Raw genomic sequence first — 17,764 nt, 5'->3', positions numbered from 1 at the left:
ACGGTCTTGTCAAATTGTAATCCGTTGCGCGAGCGTTGCTGTTGCTGTTGCTCGGTCTTGTCAAATTGTAATCCGTTGCGCGAGCGTTGTTGTTGCTGTTGCTGTTGCTCGGTCTTGTCAAATTGTAATCCGTTGCGCGAGCGTTGCTGTTGCTGTTGCACGGTCTTGTCAAATTGTAATCCGTTGCGCGAGCGTTGCTGTTGCTCGGTCTTGTCAATGGGAAGTGTTTCTTATATCGTGTTTCTTATATATTCGTTGAGAAGTGTTCTGTTATCCATACCTTATCCCATAAGTGGCGTCGGGAAGTTCTAAACGCATTTTTCTAGAATGACATTTTGGCGTACCATTTTATAGAAATTTTCTTTAGCATATATTCAGTGGATGGTAGCTTTGTCTTTAAACCCATAGCTAGTTGCCAGTGTTGTGGCTGGGATTTGTCAAGAAAAAATAGCTCAATCTTCGGCAGCGTATTGCGGAATCTTTTGAAGTGTTTCCATTTGATATTATTTATTTTGCATGTTTATTCAATTTAGCTCCGAGATCGAAAAATGAAGTAGTTTTCGCATTGGTGGGCATGTTTCTAACGAGCCAAAGCCTCTGTAACCAATCGCAGGTTTTTTTTGGTTTGTCCAGCCGAGCAAGGTACTCGTGGTGTCCAAGGACACCACGAGTACCTTGCTCGATACCTTCGAGGACTTTAAAAAAAGTCCATGGCAATGGTAGTTACAGGCCGCGTGCTGTGTCGCATGCGACATATCCATGTGACGTCCTACGAAGGCGCAGAATAAGTGGCTAGGACTTATGTCAAATATTTGCTCAGAATGAGACATGAGGTACATTATCTATTTACCTATTCTTCCTTTGACGTGCGATTGCTTTGTTGGAAATTATCCACCGCCGGTAGTTTTTCATTTCTAACAAAATTAAATGGAATTGATTTGACAACAGATGTTGATATCCTTAGCTTTCGAACGTCATCGCCCTTCGTCCAATCAGCAAACTTCGTTTCGGAATCGTCACAGTCGTTGATGTGTGGCGTAGCCGTGGCGCTTTTATGGTAAAGTGGAAATCATTTCGTCTGTTTCAGTCATTTAAGGACGTATGTCTCAACTTTTTTTCGATTTTTTTTCAAAAATGTCCTTTTTCAGAAATGGCTGCTGATTTCCCCTTATTGGACTCCTCGGAAAGCATGTGCGCACAGTTCGTGATCTTTTTTTTTTTTCTTTTGTATCGGAAGTTGTAGTTCGGGCATCCAATATTTTAGTTGGCTTTTTGTCCTTGACGATATGCCGTTATGCTAGCGTGAATGAACTTTCTCGCTTGTTATATGGCTAGCTAGTTGAAGCTGTAGCTTCCTCATCGTTTCACCATAGGTTGCAGTTAATGCCATGTGTTCGTCTATCGCAGTCTGTTGCATTATCGAGCCTGCTGACGCTTCTGGTCTAAAATTTTGGGATTTTTACGTCCGGTGCTGCCTTTGAAGCAATTCTTTAAAGAATTGCTTCGAACGCTGGGGCACTTCCAGCACGAGGCAAAGTGAGTCTTCGCCAGATCTCGAACCTAGACACTCTAGTAAAAGTTTAATAAGCAAACACTGCACCATCAGGGAACTTCGCTTCCGAATTGTCGCAGTCGTTGAGGTATGTGTATAGCCGTGGCTCTTTTATGGTTAGACGTGGGTTTCAGATGCCTCATAGCCGTGACAACTACGGTGTTTCAGAACTGTGGAGGGATCGAAACTAATTTTTTAATGAAAGCGTGGGAAGTTGGCGCAGGTGTATGTAGTTGTTCCTATTCATAAGGGCACTGTTAGGCAATAGGTTTTGATTCAATCATAACAATCCCGTTATGGCTTGGCATGTTCCAATCTTTATTTCAGCTGGATCTACATCTACTTATGCCGACTTCAACAATCGCCGCAGGTACAAAGGAGCATACGTTTGTTGCCTCTGTATTCTCTTTCATCGAAGGCAACTGGACATTGTTTTTCACATATGACGGGTGTCAAGAAGGAAACGCGCAGACGTTCTTCTCCGACAGTTGCTACGCGAATTTCCAAGAGTTCGTTCCTTATTATATATATTTTATATAATATATACATATATATATATATATATATATATACATACATATATAATGTTTGAATATGAATCTGGCTCGAAGGAAAGCTAGCAACTTTCGAGACCAAAAAAGTTGAAAAAGACCAAAAAAAAACCTGAAATACGGATCATTTCAGGTTCCGGAAGAACCTCCGAGAGATAAGTAAGAAAACAATACCGATCGGCAAACAGTCATGCACACCGCAGTTGTTTGCTCCCCCACATAGAAGTCATACCGCCATAAAGGAGGTTCCTGTAGTAGGGTTCACAGTGAAGATACAAATTGACTTCCAAGGACAAACTTTTTCAGTAGAAGTTTGCGAAGATCAGAACTGGGGGTCTTGCACGCCATTCTGGACAAAGGAACAGGTCCGTAGTACTCTCCGATAATTTTTCCGATATCAAAATTAGGCTAAGATTATTCTATAAAACAGCGAGGAAAAGCATGTTGATTAAAGAATAAGGAGCTCGAACAAAACTAATTTGTGCGTCACGCGTGCGTGTTATTATTTGCTTTGCCACAGGTGCGCTTTGTTGAGTCACCTAAATACGGTGCGCTGGACCTCATATTCCACAATGGATGGAACACCCCAGCTCGGGTCGGAAACAAGTTTTCGATTGATCAATACACTAACGTAACCGAAGTGTGCAAACTGTATAGACCATAAGTTTGGTCGATGCCGTCCGTGGTACTTGGATGGATAGAGTTGTCGATTGGCTCGAAATTGGATCGGCAGATGTCAGCGACACCATGACGTTACCACAGGAATCCTGTCTTAAAGGGATCTTGACGAAAAGTCCTGGAAAAGCTGTTCAGCTTTACCTGGTTACTTTTGATTTGACTAGTGCGCTGCCGATCTTCAAGTATTTTTTATGTAACTCACGTTCCTTTGCTGTCCAGTTCTACCCCCATGTGACGATTTCCCTTCTTCAATCGTTCGATTGCTACACGCAACCTCCCCACAATCATTTTCGACCTCCATCGTTATCCCCCGCTAGAAACCCCGATGTCGGGGGTTGGCGATGCCGTTGGAGTCTCTTATGTTTCTTGATAGATCTAACTAAAATGGATTCGGCCTTAGCGCCCACCCAGCGTAAAGATTGGACGTTTATTTAAAGCAAAAAGATAGCAATACAGAAAATAGACCCTTAGTATGCAGATATCGGTCGGACGAAGTAGAGCTGTATTTCTTTCTTTTTTTGCCATTTGATCAGACGAGTGACCAAATCAATGTATATTATAGGGACCATGGCATATACATATGATATCATAAGTTGGGAAAGTTTTTACAAGACGTTAGACATTTTTATACATATATAAGTCTCTCTAGGTTTTTTCCGATTTATGGGGTTTACAAACTGGGTACAAAAGGGTTTTGTTGTTAATTTCGTGGACAAATCTTCCCGCAGATATACTTAGAATACACCCTTTACTAGTATAGGGGGCATCATTAGAGGTTACAAGCTGCGGGGATTGCGCAGTTCGTTCGACTGCTCTGAGCGCTCTAGAAAAAACATATTTAGGGTAGTTAAGCTTTACCTCCAAAACAAAGCTTTATTTAGCGTCATTGGACCGGTGAACAAAGCATTAATTAACGTCATTAGACCGGTGAACAAAGCATTAATTAACGTCATTGGACTGGCGAGCAAAGCTTTAATTAACGTCATTGGACTGGCGAGCAAAGCTTTAATATTGGACCGGTGGACAAATCTTCCCGCAGGTATACTTAGACTACACCCTTTACTAGTATAGGGGGCATCACTAGAGCTTACAAGCTGCGGGGATTGCGCAGTTCGTTCGACCTCTCTGAACGCTAAAACATATTTAGGGTAATTAAGCTTCAACTACAAAGCTTTAATTAACGTCATTGGACCGTTGCCTATCATAGTGCTGGCCTCAAATCAATAGCCCTACGCAGCGTCATTCCAATATATCGCATAGGAGTTATTATAAGTTAAGGTGGCAATTCGTTTTTTCGAAGATCTCAGAATAAAATTATATGGGATCTTTCTGTCTTAAATTGCAGATTTCCAAGGTAAGAATAAGCATTGCGCCTAAATTATCGAGTAATCGAAGGTTTAGCTGTTCTATTTATTTCAATGGTAGGGGCATATCGGAATATGATGATGATAATTAGTGTTTCTTCAGAGACGCTGATCGGCAAATATAAGCGGATTAATGCGGCCCGTTTTTCCGATGACTAATGTCACTGGGTCAGTCGCGTTGCGAAGTGCTTCTGTAGCAACAGCGTGGGGAACATTTATTAAATCTGTTCCATTTACAGAGTGGAGTTGGTCACCGACCTAAGTAGGAAACAGCAGAAAAAAAAGTCAGTGTTTAACTCACATAATATAAACACTTAATCGAATTATCAGACGTACTCCAACAAATCCAAGTTCCCAATATTGTTAAATACGTAATATAAATATATACATATACGTCGTTTGTTGGCTTGAAGTTAAGGTAAACTTCAAGTTATTATATGTTGTGTAAACACGACAGAAATAGCTGTACGTAATTGGTGCTTGCTACGAGAAACTAAGAGAAGCTAAGAGAAAAAAGTTGTTGCTGTTGCTATTGCGGTACACGAGGCTTCATTAAACTGAGTAAAAATGTTTGGCGGGCTGTTTTTCGTAACCGGTATGCGTTTATATGGTAATAACACTTCACACCTGAATGCCACTTCTTCCTAAAACAAAATAAGCTCATTAATAAAAGTACGACGTTTTAAGAATTTGAGCGTGGAAATATGCTGCGCTAAACAATTTCTCACCAGGATTAAATCTTCATTTTTTTGGTCGAAATCGACGGTCTACCTTATTGCCGGCTTTCACGCAGCTTCTTAAAAACCCGAGGAGGCATAATAGCTCGAAAACCCATTCCTAATGCACCAAAACATCCAATAATTGCTGATGAACACATGGACTGTTTTACTTTTTTAAATCCTTTAAATTCTTTAAATACTTTAAATCCTCTTTAAAAGAGGATTTTTTGGCTTGCTAACGACCCGAAAATTCGAATACGCTGGAATTTTTTTCCATGTCGGGTATTTTACAGACTTTGATTTCATACCTACAAAAATCGCTTGACACGCGCTTGACGTTGTATTGATTAGTAGCGGTTTTTGTCCCGAATTAAAGCTGTGGTTACAGCGGATAATGCTTTTTTAACATGGACATCAACAATCCGCTCTCGAATACGTGCGAAAATATTTATACGAAATACGAAATTTCGTTCGTTTTTGTTCAAGTTCAAATAGTCTCGGAAAGCCTGAGAACATCAAAATTAGTGCCACCGTATATACTAGTGTCTGCTGCCGTGGTGTACTAAGTTTCGTGGTATTATTGGACTGGCTTTCATAAGTTCTTTATTAACAATGAAAAGAATCGACAGCTGCAAGAGGTTAGACGCGACCGGGATATAATATAAAAACCGTAGTCGATAACCGACATGTATGTCTTCAACTAACAACGTAGTCACTGAGAACATAATTGCTGCGACGAAGCCAGTGTCTGACCGGATCTGTAAAGGCCACCGAGCCACGCATTCTGGAGATCGGTCGGCGCTGGAAACACATCAGCTACCGGTAGCTAAAGTGGCCGAAGGAGGCAGGCCCCCAGAAAGCCATTTTTACTGGTAGCGGCGTTATGTCGTAATCCACGTCGTCGCCGCCAGTGATATAGTAAAAAACGGAAGGGCTTCGATATGACGATCTGTTATTGACGGAAGGCGTGACCGGAGTTGTGCCGAGCTAGGAGCAGGTAACCATGTACCGTACGAAGTTCTCTGATCGATACCACCAAAACTCCAGAAAGGGGAGGATATCTACTAATACGATGAATGAACGCGATAAAGCGCTGGGACCTTTCGACAACTGCGGCTAGGGCGCTAAAGGGGGCTAGGGGCTAAAGGGCCGTGCAAGCGCCTACTTAGCCACTATATACTGGGTTGTTGAAAATGTTTCGACTATTCTATTTATTAATTTAATAGGTTAGCTATGGAAAGCTTAGATTTGGTAGTAATAGATATGCTAATATTACAAGAATGCCTCTAGTCAGACTTGCAAGACACAAACGCTACCCAGGTCAATAGAAAAATGCTGTTGGATGGTCATTAACCATACTAACCGTGTAGCCGTGGAAGAAACGGTCCAAAAAATGGATCCTAACCGGATATTTCAACGTGGAAGTTGCTAATCGCAGTGAGCGACCGGAAAAGGTTGAAATTATAGCGAAATTATTGAAGACCGATACGTGAGTGGTCATGGTATTGCCAGAGAAGCTAAGCATCTAGCATCGAACAGAAAGCACGATGTTTGGGTGCAGCACGAATTGATGTAAACGAATGTATTCGACCGTGTTTCTATCTGCGAAAATCTACAGGAGCGCAACGATTTATATAACGGATCACATGCGATAATATGCAGCTGGGAAGTGTTACGCAGTATCCGTGCCGAAATCCAGATTGACATCAGGAAAAGTGATGTAATGGGTTTCGTGGGGTTGGAAAATCATGCATGCGTACGCTGCCATCGTTTGGTAAAATGACTCTTCGGACATGTTTTGTTAACTAACTAACAAGCTCTCAGCCATAGAAATGTGGGACTAGTGACCATTAAGACTATCCTCTTGCACCATAAGAGCATCAGACTAGATCTTTTATTATCCGGCAAAAGTTGAGTGGACCTGGATGATAAGTCATCCGTCGTACAACTCTGATATTGCGCCATTAAAATGTTTCAGGTTCTCTAGAACTTCAATGAAAGTATTATCTTAATATATCAAAATCACACTTAGTGAGATTATATTTAATAGCCGACGACGAACGGGTGTGAAATAGCTGGCGATATAGCCAAAGTATTGCTAAGACGTCTGTCTGATTGAACGGCTGTTCAACGGTTCTGCCCAATTTTCTGATAGCGGCGGGAGTGAGCTCATATCTGACATTTATTGGCCGATGCGGCCCAGTAAACTACCGTCCGGCTCGACACAGACGCAGGCGCTGACTTCACGGGCTCCCAACTGGTGTGCACCACTAGTCACATCATCAGAGTAATCCAAGTGCACAGAAGACCGCCGGATGCCACAGTATGTTTAAGACAGAGGAATGTAGGCTATAGTACGTACGTACGTACATACGTGTGAGACGCGTGCCAGTTCGCAGCCTCGTGAAAACAGTGTAATCCTGTCTGGCACATGTACAGGAAATCGTGAAGAATCTGCGTGAAGCTGGATTGAGTGGGAGCTTAAGAATACCAGATTTCGGACGACGATATCCCGCCGGCGAAGCTGAGCCGGGGCATAGTAGGTCAAATGCCGTAGCTTAATTGTATCAATGAATACGTGTCTATTGCTATATAAAGGCAGAGCGAGCAGTTGTGAAGCGGTCAGTTGTGTCAGCCTGATGCTTTTTCCAGTTTGGTCTTTCCGAAGCGTTTCTTTTACCTCGATAGTTCCGCACCGCGATGCCACCGTATTTTCGAACACTTTTTTAATATAGATGCTCGTATCTCCATTTCGAACTTGATTGTTGGAGCCACCTGTCACCGCGAAACCTAAACGATTGCCATTCCTGATTAGCTTCACCTGCGAGATATGAACAATATGTATAAAATGAATATAACGCGACCATTACGGAGGATTAAACGAATATGGACAGCTGGAAAGGTTGGAAACGTATGGGTCAGTTTGCGTTTATGTCTTATATAGCTAATTAGATCCCAATATCGACTAACAATGAAAGCAAACTACAGTGGTAAATTAATTTTTGTATTAATGAAAAATAAAATGAAGCAGAAATGATTGGCCGTCATTATCATAAATTCCCGTTCAATACTTTATAATCATACATAAATAAAAGAGGTCTTCATTAGAAATGAAAAAAAAAACTAATAATTTACAGCTCAGCTATTCAGGTTTTTGCAACTTTGAAAAATTCCATCTGGACATTTACGGCGAACCAACGTGAAATCTCTCCTTACGAACCTGTACGATGTGAACTTTTCCTATATAGCGGCGCACGGTAATAGCCAGAGAATCGCGTGCTGAAAGTATAACGCGCTTGGCGTCTTCGTGAGAGATACTTTTGAAACCTATTCCATTGGCTGAAATAATTAGATCGCCCACCTGCAGAGGAAAACAATCACAATAGCACGATGAATTGCTGAAGACTTACCCACCTGTCACTTTGAGAGGCACCATAGCGGCCAATCGGCAAGGCAGGTGGGCAACTATCATGGGATGAACGAAAGAACACTTGCAAATGCACACAAATGCAGTAAGCTAGCTAACAAGGAAAGTGTCAACGGTTCGTGATCCTACGCCAGCCAGTTCTTTATTGTTCGGACAAACAATAAGACTATATACACACACACATATGAGGCTTAATTTAACGCGTTTTTTTTGCGTACACCTACCCTTAATCTACCATCAACAGCCGCAGGACTTCCAGGAGTAACATCCGCGATGTAGACGCCTTGATCGTTCGCACGAATTTCTTGGTCACGACCTGAATTCCAATAAGCGCGCACTACAACTAAACAACTTATGCCTCGCACGGCTTACAACAAGCTACAATACAATATAAATTTTCAGAGCATTTCAACATATCTGTCTAAAGGAAGAAGCCAAGCAATTATACAAAATGACCGCTTATTGATTTTCAATTAATCAAAGCTGTTGGTTTTTCAGACAAGCATAATAAACGTTGTTTACAAGAGGCCATTGAGCACGCAACCTGTGTCACTTACGATTTAAAAACATCAACAAAAACGAAAATATTAAATTTGCCGCTAGAAATTCTTCTGCTTCTGACTAACACAGCTGAAATATGTTCTCGTATATTTATATATATATATATATATAGACTGTTCAGTACTGTGAAATGATCTGTTTATCGTCCACGTTGTCGCGGGTAAGAGCTTCTTTGAATAACACATATGATTACGCTGTTCAAATTCTTTGTTATATCTTCGGTACGTTGCCAGCACAACTAAGCCAACACGTCAATCTCGGTTTCACATCAAAACGCAATGTCGTTGGGTCCTCATACGTACAGCTAAACTGGTCAGCAGAAATTTATCTATTGTTATAGGTAAAGCTCCTCTAGAGTGTATCAACAGCGTTGGTACTAAATTATCTGATCAGTACAACGATATTTGTGCTATTTACAAAGTGTGCTTGGTAGACGCCATAACGGTGTTGTGTGGAAAATCCTATCTATGAACCTTCCGCGTTTGTCCATCAAATGCCTAGCATGTAAAGCTCTATTGATCTTCGGTAAACGACGTTTTAAGGAGGTTGTCGGTCACGTTCTACGCTTGTGTATACGACCTGCTACAAGTGCTCTCGTCTGGCCCGAGTCTCTGACGTAGATGAAAGAAATACCGTTCTTTCTAAACCGACAACAGAATAGGCAATGCTGCGGCGGGTAACGTTGAGACGCCTACTACGCCCATCTATTGTCTGTTTGAGAAGAATATCTAGGGGATGGGTGTTAGGAATATGTCTATTTAGATTTTGATGAATGCGTACCGCCAAGAATGACGAATCCAAAACCTTTCTCGTCAAGTCGCCGAATCAAAACATTTTCTTGCTGCCAGTCTTTCTTCTCGTCGCGTTCACGGCGGTTCAGTAGAAAGTTCTCCCGGGACTGAAGTTAATAATAAAATAACTTTTTTAACTATTAAGAAATTTCATATAGATACGTTTATAACGCACAGGTGCCGAAAACAACAATTAAAATAATGTCTAGATTACTCTGCGCCTGTGAAACGACGCCTTACGCGATCATATGTAAATAACATTTGTACGTGTTGTAGAACAGCTAAAATATAAAACCTAAATGAAAACTTTATGGGTATAAAATATCTGCTGAACTTCACATCGACTTCGGTACGAGCTATAACTTATTTATTTAGGTAGAGTATGTCTCACGTAGCCCCGCTCGTTGCGGTTGAACTCAGCTAGCTATCTTCTTGACCCTGTAACAATTTAATTAATATGAAATTAACAACCTACCATCTGTTTGGCTTAGTCAATTTGGGATCTAAGGGTCATTTTGTGTTCTCAGGTCCTGTGTTTTAATATAAAGCTGGGCCGATTAAAATAGGGGCACTAGAAAATCATAATGCGAGTTGACTTCTCGCCTGATATTATTTAATATTATGTTTAATCTTTTGCTAACGCATACCCTGGTGAAATGATGCAAAGCTTTACGGACCGACTGGCGCGGTGTTGAGGTAACCGGCACATCATCCTGTGAGTCTTCCAGATCGTCAATTGGCAGCGCGCCCCTAGGCGCTTCAGGTTTGGAAGTGCGATACAAATCAAGCAAAGCGAGGTTACTTCCGTTTGAGCCCGTGCGCGATGTTCCAATAACTCGAGCTTGTCGAGCGCGAAGACGTTGAAGTGACGACGCTTGACTATCTGTGTCACATTCAGGAAGGCCCGAACTGTTCGCCTGTTTATACAGACTATCACGTTTCTGAATAGCAATTCTGCCACTTCCCGCTTTCAGTTGATTGACAGATGTTTGATAATCGCAATGCTCTCCATAAGTCTGTTGATTATCCGTCTCTCCGATTGGAAATGCAGCCGCCGACTTGTAAAGTTCGTTTACCTTAGCGCGCTGTGTCACATTCTGTTCGGAAGTGGCTTTGTCTCGAAGCGGACCATTGTACGGACGAACAGAGCCAGTTCTAGTTTCACTCTCTTGATGGGTCCTATGAAGCTTTTGCTGATTTTCTGCACTATCCGCTAATTGCTTGAACTTACAAAGGGCCTGATTAAACGTCGACATCTTAGGCTGTTCATGTTCAAGTTTTTGTTGTAGCTCCGCGGGGATTTGTTTTTCTGGCCTCACGTATCGGCTACTATTTGTTTCGCTTGATTTCGTCCGACCAGGATTTGGGTAATCATTCTTGTTACGTTCCCAACTTTTAAATGGCTCCTTCCCCAAGGGCCGGTTGTCGACGTACGCCTGTTTGTTGAAGGTGAAGTCGGTTCCGCTGTGTAAATCTGTGAGGTCTTTCTGTGAGTGAGACTTATACCGAGATGTTTCAGTTGCCCGCACTGGGTTCTTTTGGACTATTGCATGCCTTGCGAGATCTACTTCATTTAAGTCCAGTGCGTCATGCGAGACGGCATCTAACCTGGCAGGCCTAATCTCTTTTCCATTTTTGTACTGTTCACCTTGATTAGATAACGGTTTCGTGGTTCGCTTAGGCTCCACCATGCCATTTATTTGGTACCCAACCTCAGTCTGGTCCTGAAGCTGTTTCGCTTGTTGATCGCTTTGTCTGGAACTGGGTCTAAATTGGCTTCCAACGGCCGCAACACGCCAATCGGCATCTCTTCGTCCACGACTTAAGCTCAATGGAACCGAGCCTTCACGTTTTCGAAACTCCCACTGTTGAACAATTCGGTTATTTGGGTAATCAGTAACATGTGCGCCGTCGCCTGGGTAACTGTTGGTACTTTGTATGCCATACCGCGGGACCGTTGGCAAATTTTTCTGACTGAGATTAGCATGAACTGAATAGTAAGTCGGTTTTGGTGGCTTGTTCAAATTCCATAGCGATTTCCACTCTTGTAAGTTAAAGATACCCATCACGTACTTTCGGCTACGCCTTGCGCCAGGTCTTCGCGCTTTTACACGATGCCGACTTTGTGAATCACTGCCTGCTTACAATGGAACACGTTATTGTTTTTCCTCTTCTATTCCTTCGCCTCTCTAAGCCGTCTGTAGTCGCCCGCAACTGCCACTTAAGAGCTTAACTTGTATGATTACGCGACGGTAAGAATGCCTTTTAAGAAACAGTAAGGACCTATTACTGGCGAAAAACTTCACTGGGTACTCGAGTAAAGCAGTAATTCTGGCAAAACTACTGGCATCAAAGCTGTGAGCTCTCAAGCACGGCCACTTGAAATAGAAACTGGTAGGCACGTCTGATGAAGTGCAGTCCTCGATGGCTGTTTTCCTTAACGGTAGAACGGGCACAGTAGTCAATTTATGAAGAACAAGCGTATGCGATGAAGCGCCCTGATATGAACGAAACAGATTCAATCGTCCATAGCGAAATGGAGATAATAGCACGAAATTATATCTTAACAAAAAACAAGACAAGGCGTTGCCAATGTCAACAAGTTAATGGAAGTGATCGTTATCGAGGTAGCTTTGCCCAAGCTTTTGGTATACAGTTAACCGCACTTTCCCCTCGGCGCTGTTCAAAACAGCGTCCTACGTAGCAATCGGCGCGTGACTACCACGCTATCGGCAACAGTGATTGCAGCTAAATACGATGGCTGGCCGAATCGTAACGAGTGGCTTCGGCTGTTCGTCGTATAGGAGAAAAGGGGGCGGTAGAAGAAAAGGTATATACACAGCCAGTCCGTCAGTTAGTCGTTTGTTGCTTAGTGGTCCAGCGATTTGACATTATCCGAATTCGTGGTGAAGCTGTTGCCAACGCCCGCTACGGCGATCGACGCTGGCCAGTCGCTTCGTTAATTGTGATCTCATAAGCTAAAGTATATACTCTGCCAGCAAGAACTGTTGACGACGAACGCTAGCGGCACTGCGTACACGAGTAGACACGCTCGTTCACGGTGCGCACGAGTATGCAGTCATTGAAAATGTCTAACGCGACAGAAATCACCGTTGTTAAGCGAACGTTTAAAGGAGCGGGAGAAGGCGTGAGCGGCTGGTGGAATTAATAGAGGAGGGAGCGCTGCTGGAAGCAGCAGACGGGGCTCATAAATACGCTCGCGTCTACACAAGACGTCGCAGTAGACACGTTACGGTTATACACACCCTCGTAAAGTGCTGCGCGTTGAACTACTCTTCTTTCGTTGACGATGACCACGATACGCAAGCACAGTGCGAACGGTTGCTTGCTCGCTCGCTCGCTTGAGGGTAGAGGTATCGACAGCGCGAGAATTCTGCTTTGTTCCTAATGAGAACGATAACAACAGTTTAAACATTACTACCGGGAATGAACAATCCGGCTAACGGGTGTGTCTCTAAGTTAGTCAGTCACTCAGTCAGTGACCGGCTTGCCAATGCTCGCCCTCTATCTTGAGCGAGGCTGTTAAACGTCCAGAGCCACAGACTAACAAAGGAATGGATCTAGCAAACGAGGCCGAATGAATCCTTTCCCAACTTGACGCATACGCCGCCTACCTTACGAATAGTGCCATTCTAGGCTAAACTATATGCGCTAGGCTGACACAGACTGGGCCAGCGCGATTTGCAAGCGCGGTTGCAGAACTCCTTAACGCTCAAAGCGTACTAGCGAGTAACTGGCCAGACACAGATAAACTGGCAAAAACAAGTAGATAGGAAAGTTTATACAGCTCGTACTCGTTGCTACTATTGTTGGCCATTGATCGTTAATTCAATTCAACTCACCGCTCGCAGAGCAAATATCCTCGTAGTGGTAACAAATGGTCGTAGCGGCAGCAACAGCAGCACTTACACAACACAGCAGGATTAAGCTTTACTGCGAGCCTTATAAACGGTCTTTTCCGGCAATAGTTTTGCCGATTTCGCTTAGCATTACTATTATGTCTATTGAAATTTTCGGGTGAACGCCAGCAAACACCTAGCGGTGGAGGTGTTTCTGCAAGCAACAGCCACGGAAGGTTCACGCTGCAAGCGACTCGCTACTGAGACGCCTGTCTGGCCGCATTTGTCATTGATGTTCACTTCCGTGTTATTGTTAGTACTATTTTGCTTGCCAGTGCAACAGAAACTGATGAAACTGACTGTCGTAGCTTAGCGCTAAGAGGGATTAAAAAGAAAGCAGCGTTTTTAATTGGGGACGGACGAGATGGATAGCCCAGTTTGTACTTGAACAAACTATTACAGCTGAGAGGGACGAATAATGAGGTAGGCGATCGCCATATACGCGGTCTTGATTCGTTTCAGGTTTTCTATTTACGACACCGTTAGGTGATGGACCTAATTCGGGTCTGTCTCACCCTATTTTTTTGTGCCTCGTCTTCGCGTCATGCTTTATAGCACGAACTTTCGCTTGTCATCTTCCTAAACTTTGATATTCATTAACAAAGTGGCCATCAAATAAATTAAATATATTTCTAAATTAAAGCACTTTAAAAAGTAGCTTTTCAAGTGCCTATGTATCGAAGGCTATAACAACGTTTTCTATCAGGGCCATTTCAAAGAATGGGTCGCAAAGATTTTACTGAGCAGTAATACTGGAATTGGCCTAATTGTGAAACAATAGTTTTTTCGCTCTAATTTAGAGAAAAAAAAACAACTACAGTTTCATAATTGAGTCTTTTCCAGCAGCAGTCCTTAGTAAGGCCTTTGCGACGACGTCTAAAATGGTCCTGATAAAGTTTACTTCTGGTCCGTTTTTCCATTTAATTAAGAATAATGTTGTTTGATTGGAGAATGCGTGAGTCATTCCACCATTGGTGACACATACCCGTTGGGAGTCCATTGACACATCTAGTAAGCACAATAGATCGAGAAGTGCTCTTCTAAAATGGCCTACGATACATGCATGTTTGCCTCTTTGCAAAGGCCGTCCGATTTGTGTCATCATAGAGGCAAACCGAACGTAACCAGGTGGCAGTTGAGTCATCTAACGCGTTACTCGGCGGCGTTTATTAGGTACCGTCTCATCTCTCTCAGATAAATGCTTACCTGTGTAGCTGCATAGTAATTCTAACGATCTTTAGGCAGATTTGTGATAATATTTTTGCACTATGTTCTTTCCACACTCTCAGCAGCTTCAATTATATTATAGACGGCTATCGGATTCAGCGGAGTCAGAAATGCTTGTATCGTAACCCGTTTGAGAAGAAGTGAGAACTTTTTCTCGCCGTCGATAGTAATGGGCTAGGAATGCAAAAGGACTAATATGCATCGCGTATTGATCTTTTGTAGGTAGCTAAACTAGCTGGGACAGCACTATCCAGGCCGAGCTTGACTTCAGCTGATTCCCCCTTCATGAACTGATTATCTGATGCAAGTCTAGCGCAAATCATAAACAGTACCTGAGAATATGAAAGTAAAAAAAAAAAACAAAATCGTTGAGGGTAGATGCTCGTAAGAAATTTCATTACTTGGATTTCCGCCTAATTTCCTGAGATTTTCATTGGTCTTGCATCTACGATGCGAGATGCACCGATGTCCGCATCAGAATATAACATTTATTAGATACACAGTCGCTATTTCCCCATGTGAATCCTACATGAAAGCATGGGTTGCATAATATTACTGTATGGGTTTCGATTTGTCATAGCCGGCGGTTCTTTACTTTGGATTACTTTATTTCTTTTTCAACTTATTAGATTTATATACGTATATATATTCTATTATTTATTATTTTATATTATATAAACTATCATTTGAGGCAAAAGTCAGCTATAGGATTCTTAGTATTACAACTTGTCACAACTTCTATCCCACCCATTACGTAACATAATACGCTACCATTAAAAGACGAGATCGGATCATTTCTGAACGGATCTACGCCGAAGGTCATACACGATCGATGGCAATGTTCTTAAGACATATCTCATGTCATTTAGTTCTCGTATATGAAACATGTCTATCTATAACTTCTACCAATTTACATCCAAAAGAATCTGTATAAAGCTACGAATCGATGTTAGCTTTGAAAAGAATCAGACAGAGGTATCGAAACGTCTCGTGAACTGTGCCGCAAGACGCAGGGCAACTAAAAAAGAGCAACGGGGCAAAAAGCCACTTATTGCACTAAACACTAAGAAACCATAATTTGACCAGCGAGTTGATAGGTGGCGCTTAAATGATTGTAACCCTAATAATACCAGTAGCTTGCCGCATCCAAATATCTTGGAACGAATCTCCTGTAACAGCTAGTGATGTTCTTAGGATCGACATTAACGCAATGCCTTAAAATCGACATTTTATGACGGAGGCAGGTAATTAATATCAAGTAATTTAAAGAATATAGTATTTTACATGAAAATTGCCGCTGATGATGTCTGTTCACCGGTTTTTGATGTCAGCCTATTTGACATCGGCTAGCGACTCACACAAGTGCACGTGCGTTTAGTCGATGCGCCGATGATTGACTTCAAAAATGAATTCAGATATACCATATGGATAAAGTTGTAGTTTTGTACAGGAATGGCACAGTTCGGGATATCCAGGATATCAAAGATATCTGCTAGTCTTCGACAAAAGCATGAACAGAAAACGATCCGAAATAGTAATAACTGGGTAATGTTATAAACAGGTAAATGAGTGTATTCCTGAATTTTTGTTGCAAAAAGACTGCAGGGGCTAAATGTAAAGAAGCGATGCGCAACTGGAATAGTAGGCGCCCTTCACTGAACGCAGGATTCCAAGGTAAGGAACCTAAAGCCACTGGCTGACGGTGCTATATCGTCATAATCCCGAAGGTTAAGCTTGCATAGATTTTTATGTAGGAGTAAAATTCAGAACAACCCTATATTCAAATTGGAGAAGGCTCTTTTGTCTGACGGACGTCTAACTCTTTCCAATTCTTTCTAAGGCACCTCACCGAAGCAACACTATTTTGAACAGTTTAGGCAAAGTGGCACAATGACTATTAAAAGCTAAAGGATACTTTGAACATCACCTGATAAAAACTCGTACATATGCTATCACCATTATTCCTGTCATGAGACTAATCTCAGTTTGTAGCAATAGTCTAGTCTGTTGCAGCGGCCAATGATCGAACCCTAGGCGTGATCATTATTTGAGCGAGGTACACGGAACTATTTAGAAATCTTGTACCTCTTATTTGACATTTTACTGCTGCAGACTGCTGTAAGTCTAAAAGGAACAAACTTAACTTAGAATAAGTAATTAAACACTTGGTGAAGCTCTGTATTTATTGAGGTTCATACTGCGGATTAGCATTATTGATAATTACTTAATAATGTGAAAAAATTCTGAATAAAATAGACATCCTGCTTATTGTTACTAATTGTGTAGTATTTAGTATTCGAAACACTAATGCCCCACCTAGGGCGAAGCCTTCTCCGATTGCGCGATAGCCCGACGACGCACTGCAGAGGAAAGGGTACAATTATCTTCTATTGACTGTCAACACAGATTTTTTAGTAATTATTTTTTATTCTAATCGATTCGTTTCTACGTGGAGAAGACTGATATCAACTATGGCTATCCGAATAAAAGTTGCCCCTCTAAGAGGTAAGCACACTTGTTTTGCTCGTGTTTGAACGGCGAGGACATTTACCTCTAACTTGCTTATTTTTTTATTGTGTTTAACTCTTTCGGTTTCGTCGGTTCCTCGGAGACATTCGACCAAGAACTAAATCTCTCCCGAAGAGCCCCTACTGAACCAATTTTAATGCCGTAGGCTGGTTTGGGTTTCGCATAACCACGGGATATTTCTTGGTTCTGTGACATCTCGGCTAATCGTTGAAATTTATTCCTAGCCAGAAAAAACTGTTTCTCTTCGTTTTCAGGATTATTTTCTTGCTCGAATTCAACTTGCTTCGCAGAGTTACCACTCTGATTATTAATCTCTTCGATCGATCTTGCAGGCGCAGCTGAATATCTCTTTTCATTGCTGTTTCGAGCTTTCATCAGATTGTTTGTTAAGTGCCGATAAGCTGGACTCGTCAACTCGTCAATAGATACCAAATCACAGTCAGTA

The 17,764-nt window shown here is 42.1% G+C and overlaps 2 protein-coding genes across 3 annotated transcripts in view; one reads left to right on the top strand and one right to left on the bottom strand.

Annotated features, from left to right (window-relative positions):
• LOC111263579 (uncharacterized) overlaps positions 1 to 3,198 on the top strand; it is a 6,367-nt gene extending 3,169 nt beyond the window's left edge. The window contains exons 3-5 of the mRNA XM_022838761.2: positions 1,880 to 2,061; positions 2,237 to 2,468; positions 2,624 to 3,198. Of these exons, the coding sequence (XP_022694496.1) occupies positions 1,880 to 2,061; positions 2,237 to 2,468; positions 2,624 to 2,767 (558 nt within the window). The 3' untranslated portion in view covers positions 2,768 to 3,198. The remainder of the gene's footprint in view (positions 1 to 1,879; positions 2,062 to 2,236; positions 2,469 to 2,623) is intronic.
• Positions 3,199 to 4,159: 961 nt separating this feature from the next.
• On the bottom strand, positions 4,160 to 13,091 carry LOC111263578 (uncharacterized). 2 transcript variants are annotated; one of them, XM_022838760.2, is made up of 6 exons: positions 10,321 to 13,091; positions 9,633 to 9,750; positions 8,516 to 8,607; positions 8,085 to 8,225; positions 7,545 to 7,685; positions 4,160 to 4,403 (listed from the first exon to the last, which is right to left on the bottom strand). In XM_022838760.2, the coding sequence occupies exons 1-6, from the start codon at positions 11,707 to 11,709 to the stop codon at positions 4,245 to 4,247; spliced, it is 2,040 nt and encodes a 679-aa protein (XP_022694495.1). In that variant the 5' UTR covers positions 11,710 to 13,091; the 3' UTR covers positions 4,160 to 4,244. The 2 variants fall into 2 exon arrangements, with proteins under 2 accessions (XP_022694495.1, XP_022694494.1); XM_022838759.2 differs by having other exon boundaries at positions 10,291 to 13,087.
• Positions 13,092 to 17,764: the final 4,673 nt, after the last annotated feature.

Source organism: Varroa jacobsoni, unplaced genomic scaffold, assembly GCF_002532875.2.
Source record: "Varroa jacobsoni isolate VJ856 unplaced genomic scaffold, vjacob_1.0 scaffold_774, whole genome shotgun sequence".
Classification (NCBI taxonomy): Eukaryota; Metazoa; Arthropoda; class Arachnida; order Mesostigmata; family Varroidae; genus Varroa; species Varroa jacobsoni.
Note: the sequence above shows the minus strand (reverse complement) of the source record. Positions and strands in the feature narration are given on the sequence as shown.

Excerpts from the sequence above, each read along its gene's own strand:
- LOC111263578 (XM_022838759.2), bottom strand. The coding sequence starts at position 11,709 with ATGGGTATCTTTAACTTACAAGAGTGGAAATCGCTATGGAATTTGAAC. Across the intron at positions 8,226-8,515 it reads CTGTTGATGGTAGATTAAGG|GTGGGCGATCTAATTATTTC; the intron begins GTAGGTGTACGC and ends TTTCCTCTGCAG. Across the intron at positions 7,686-8,084 it reads GAAAAGTTCACATCGTACAG|GTGAAGCTAATCAGGAATGG; the intron begins GTTCGTAAGGAG and ends CATATCTCGCAG.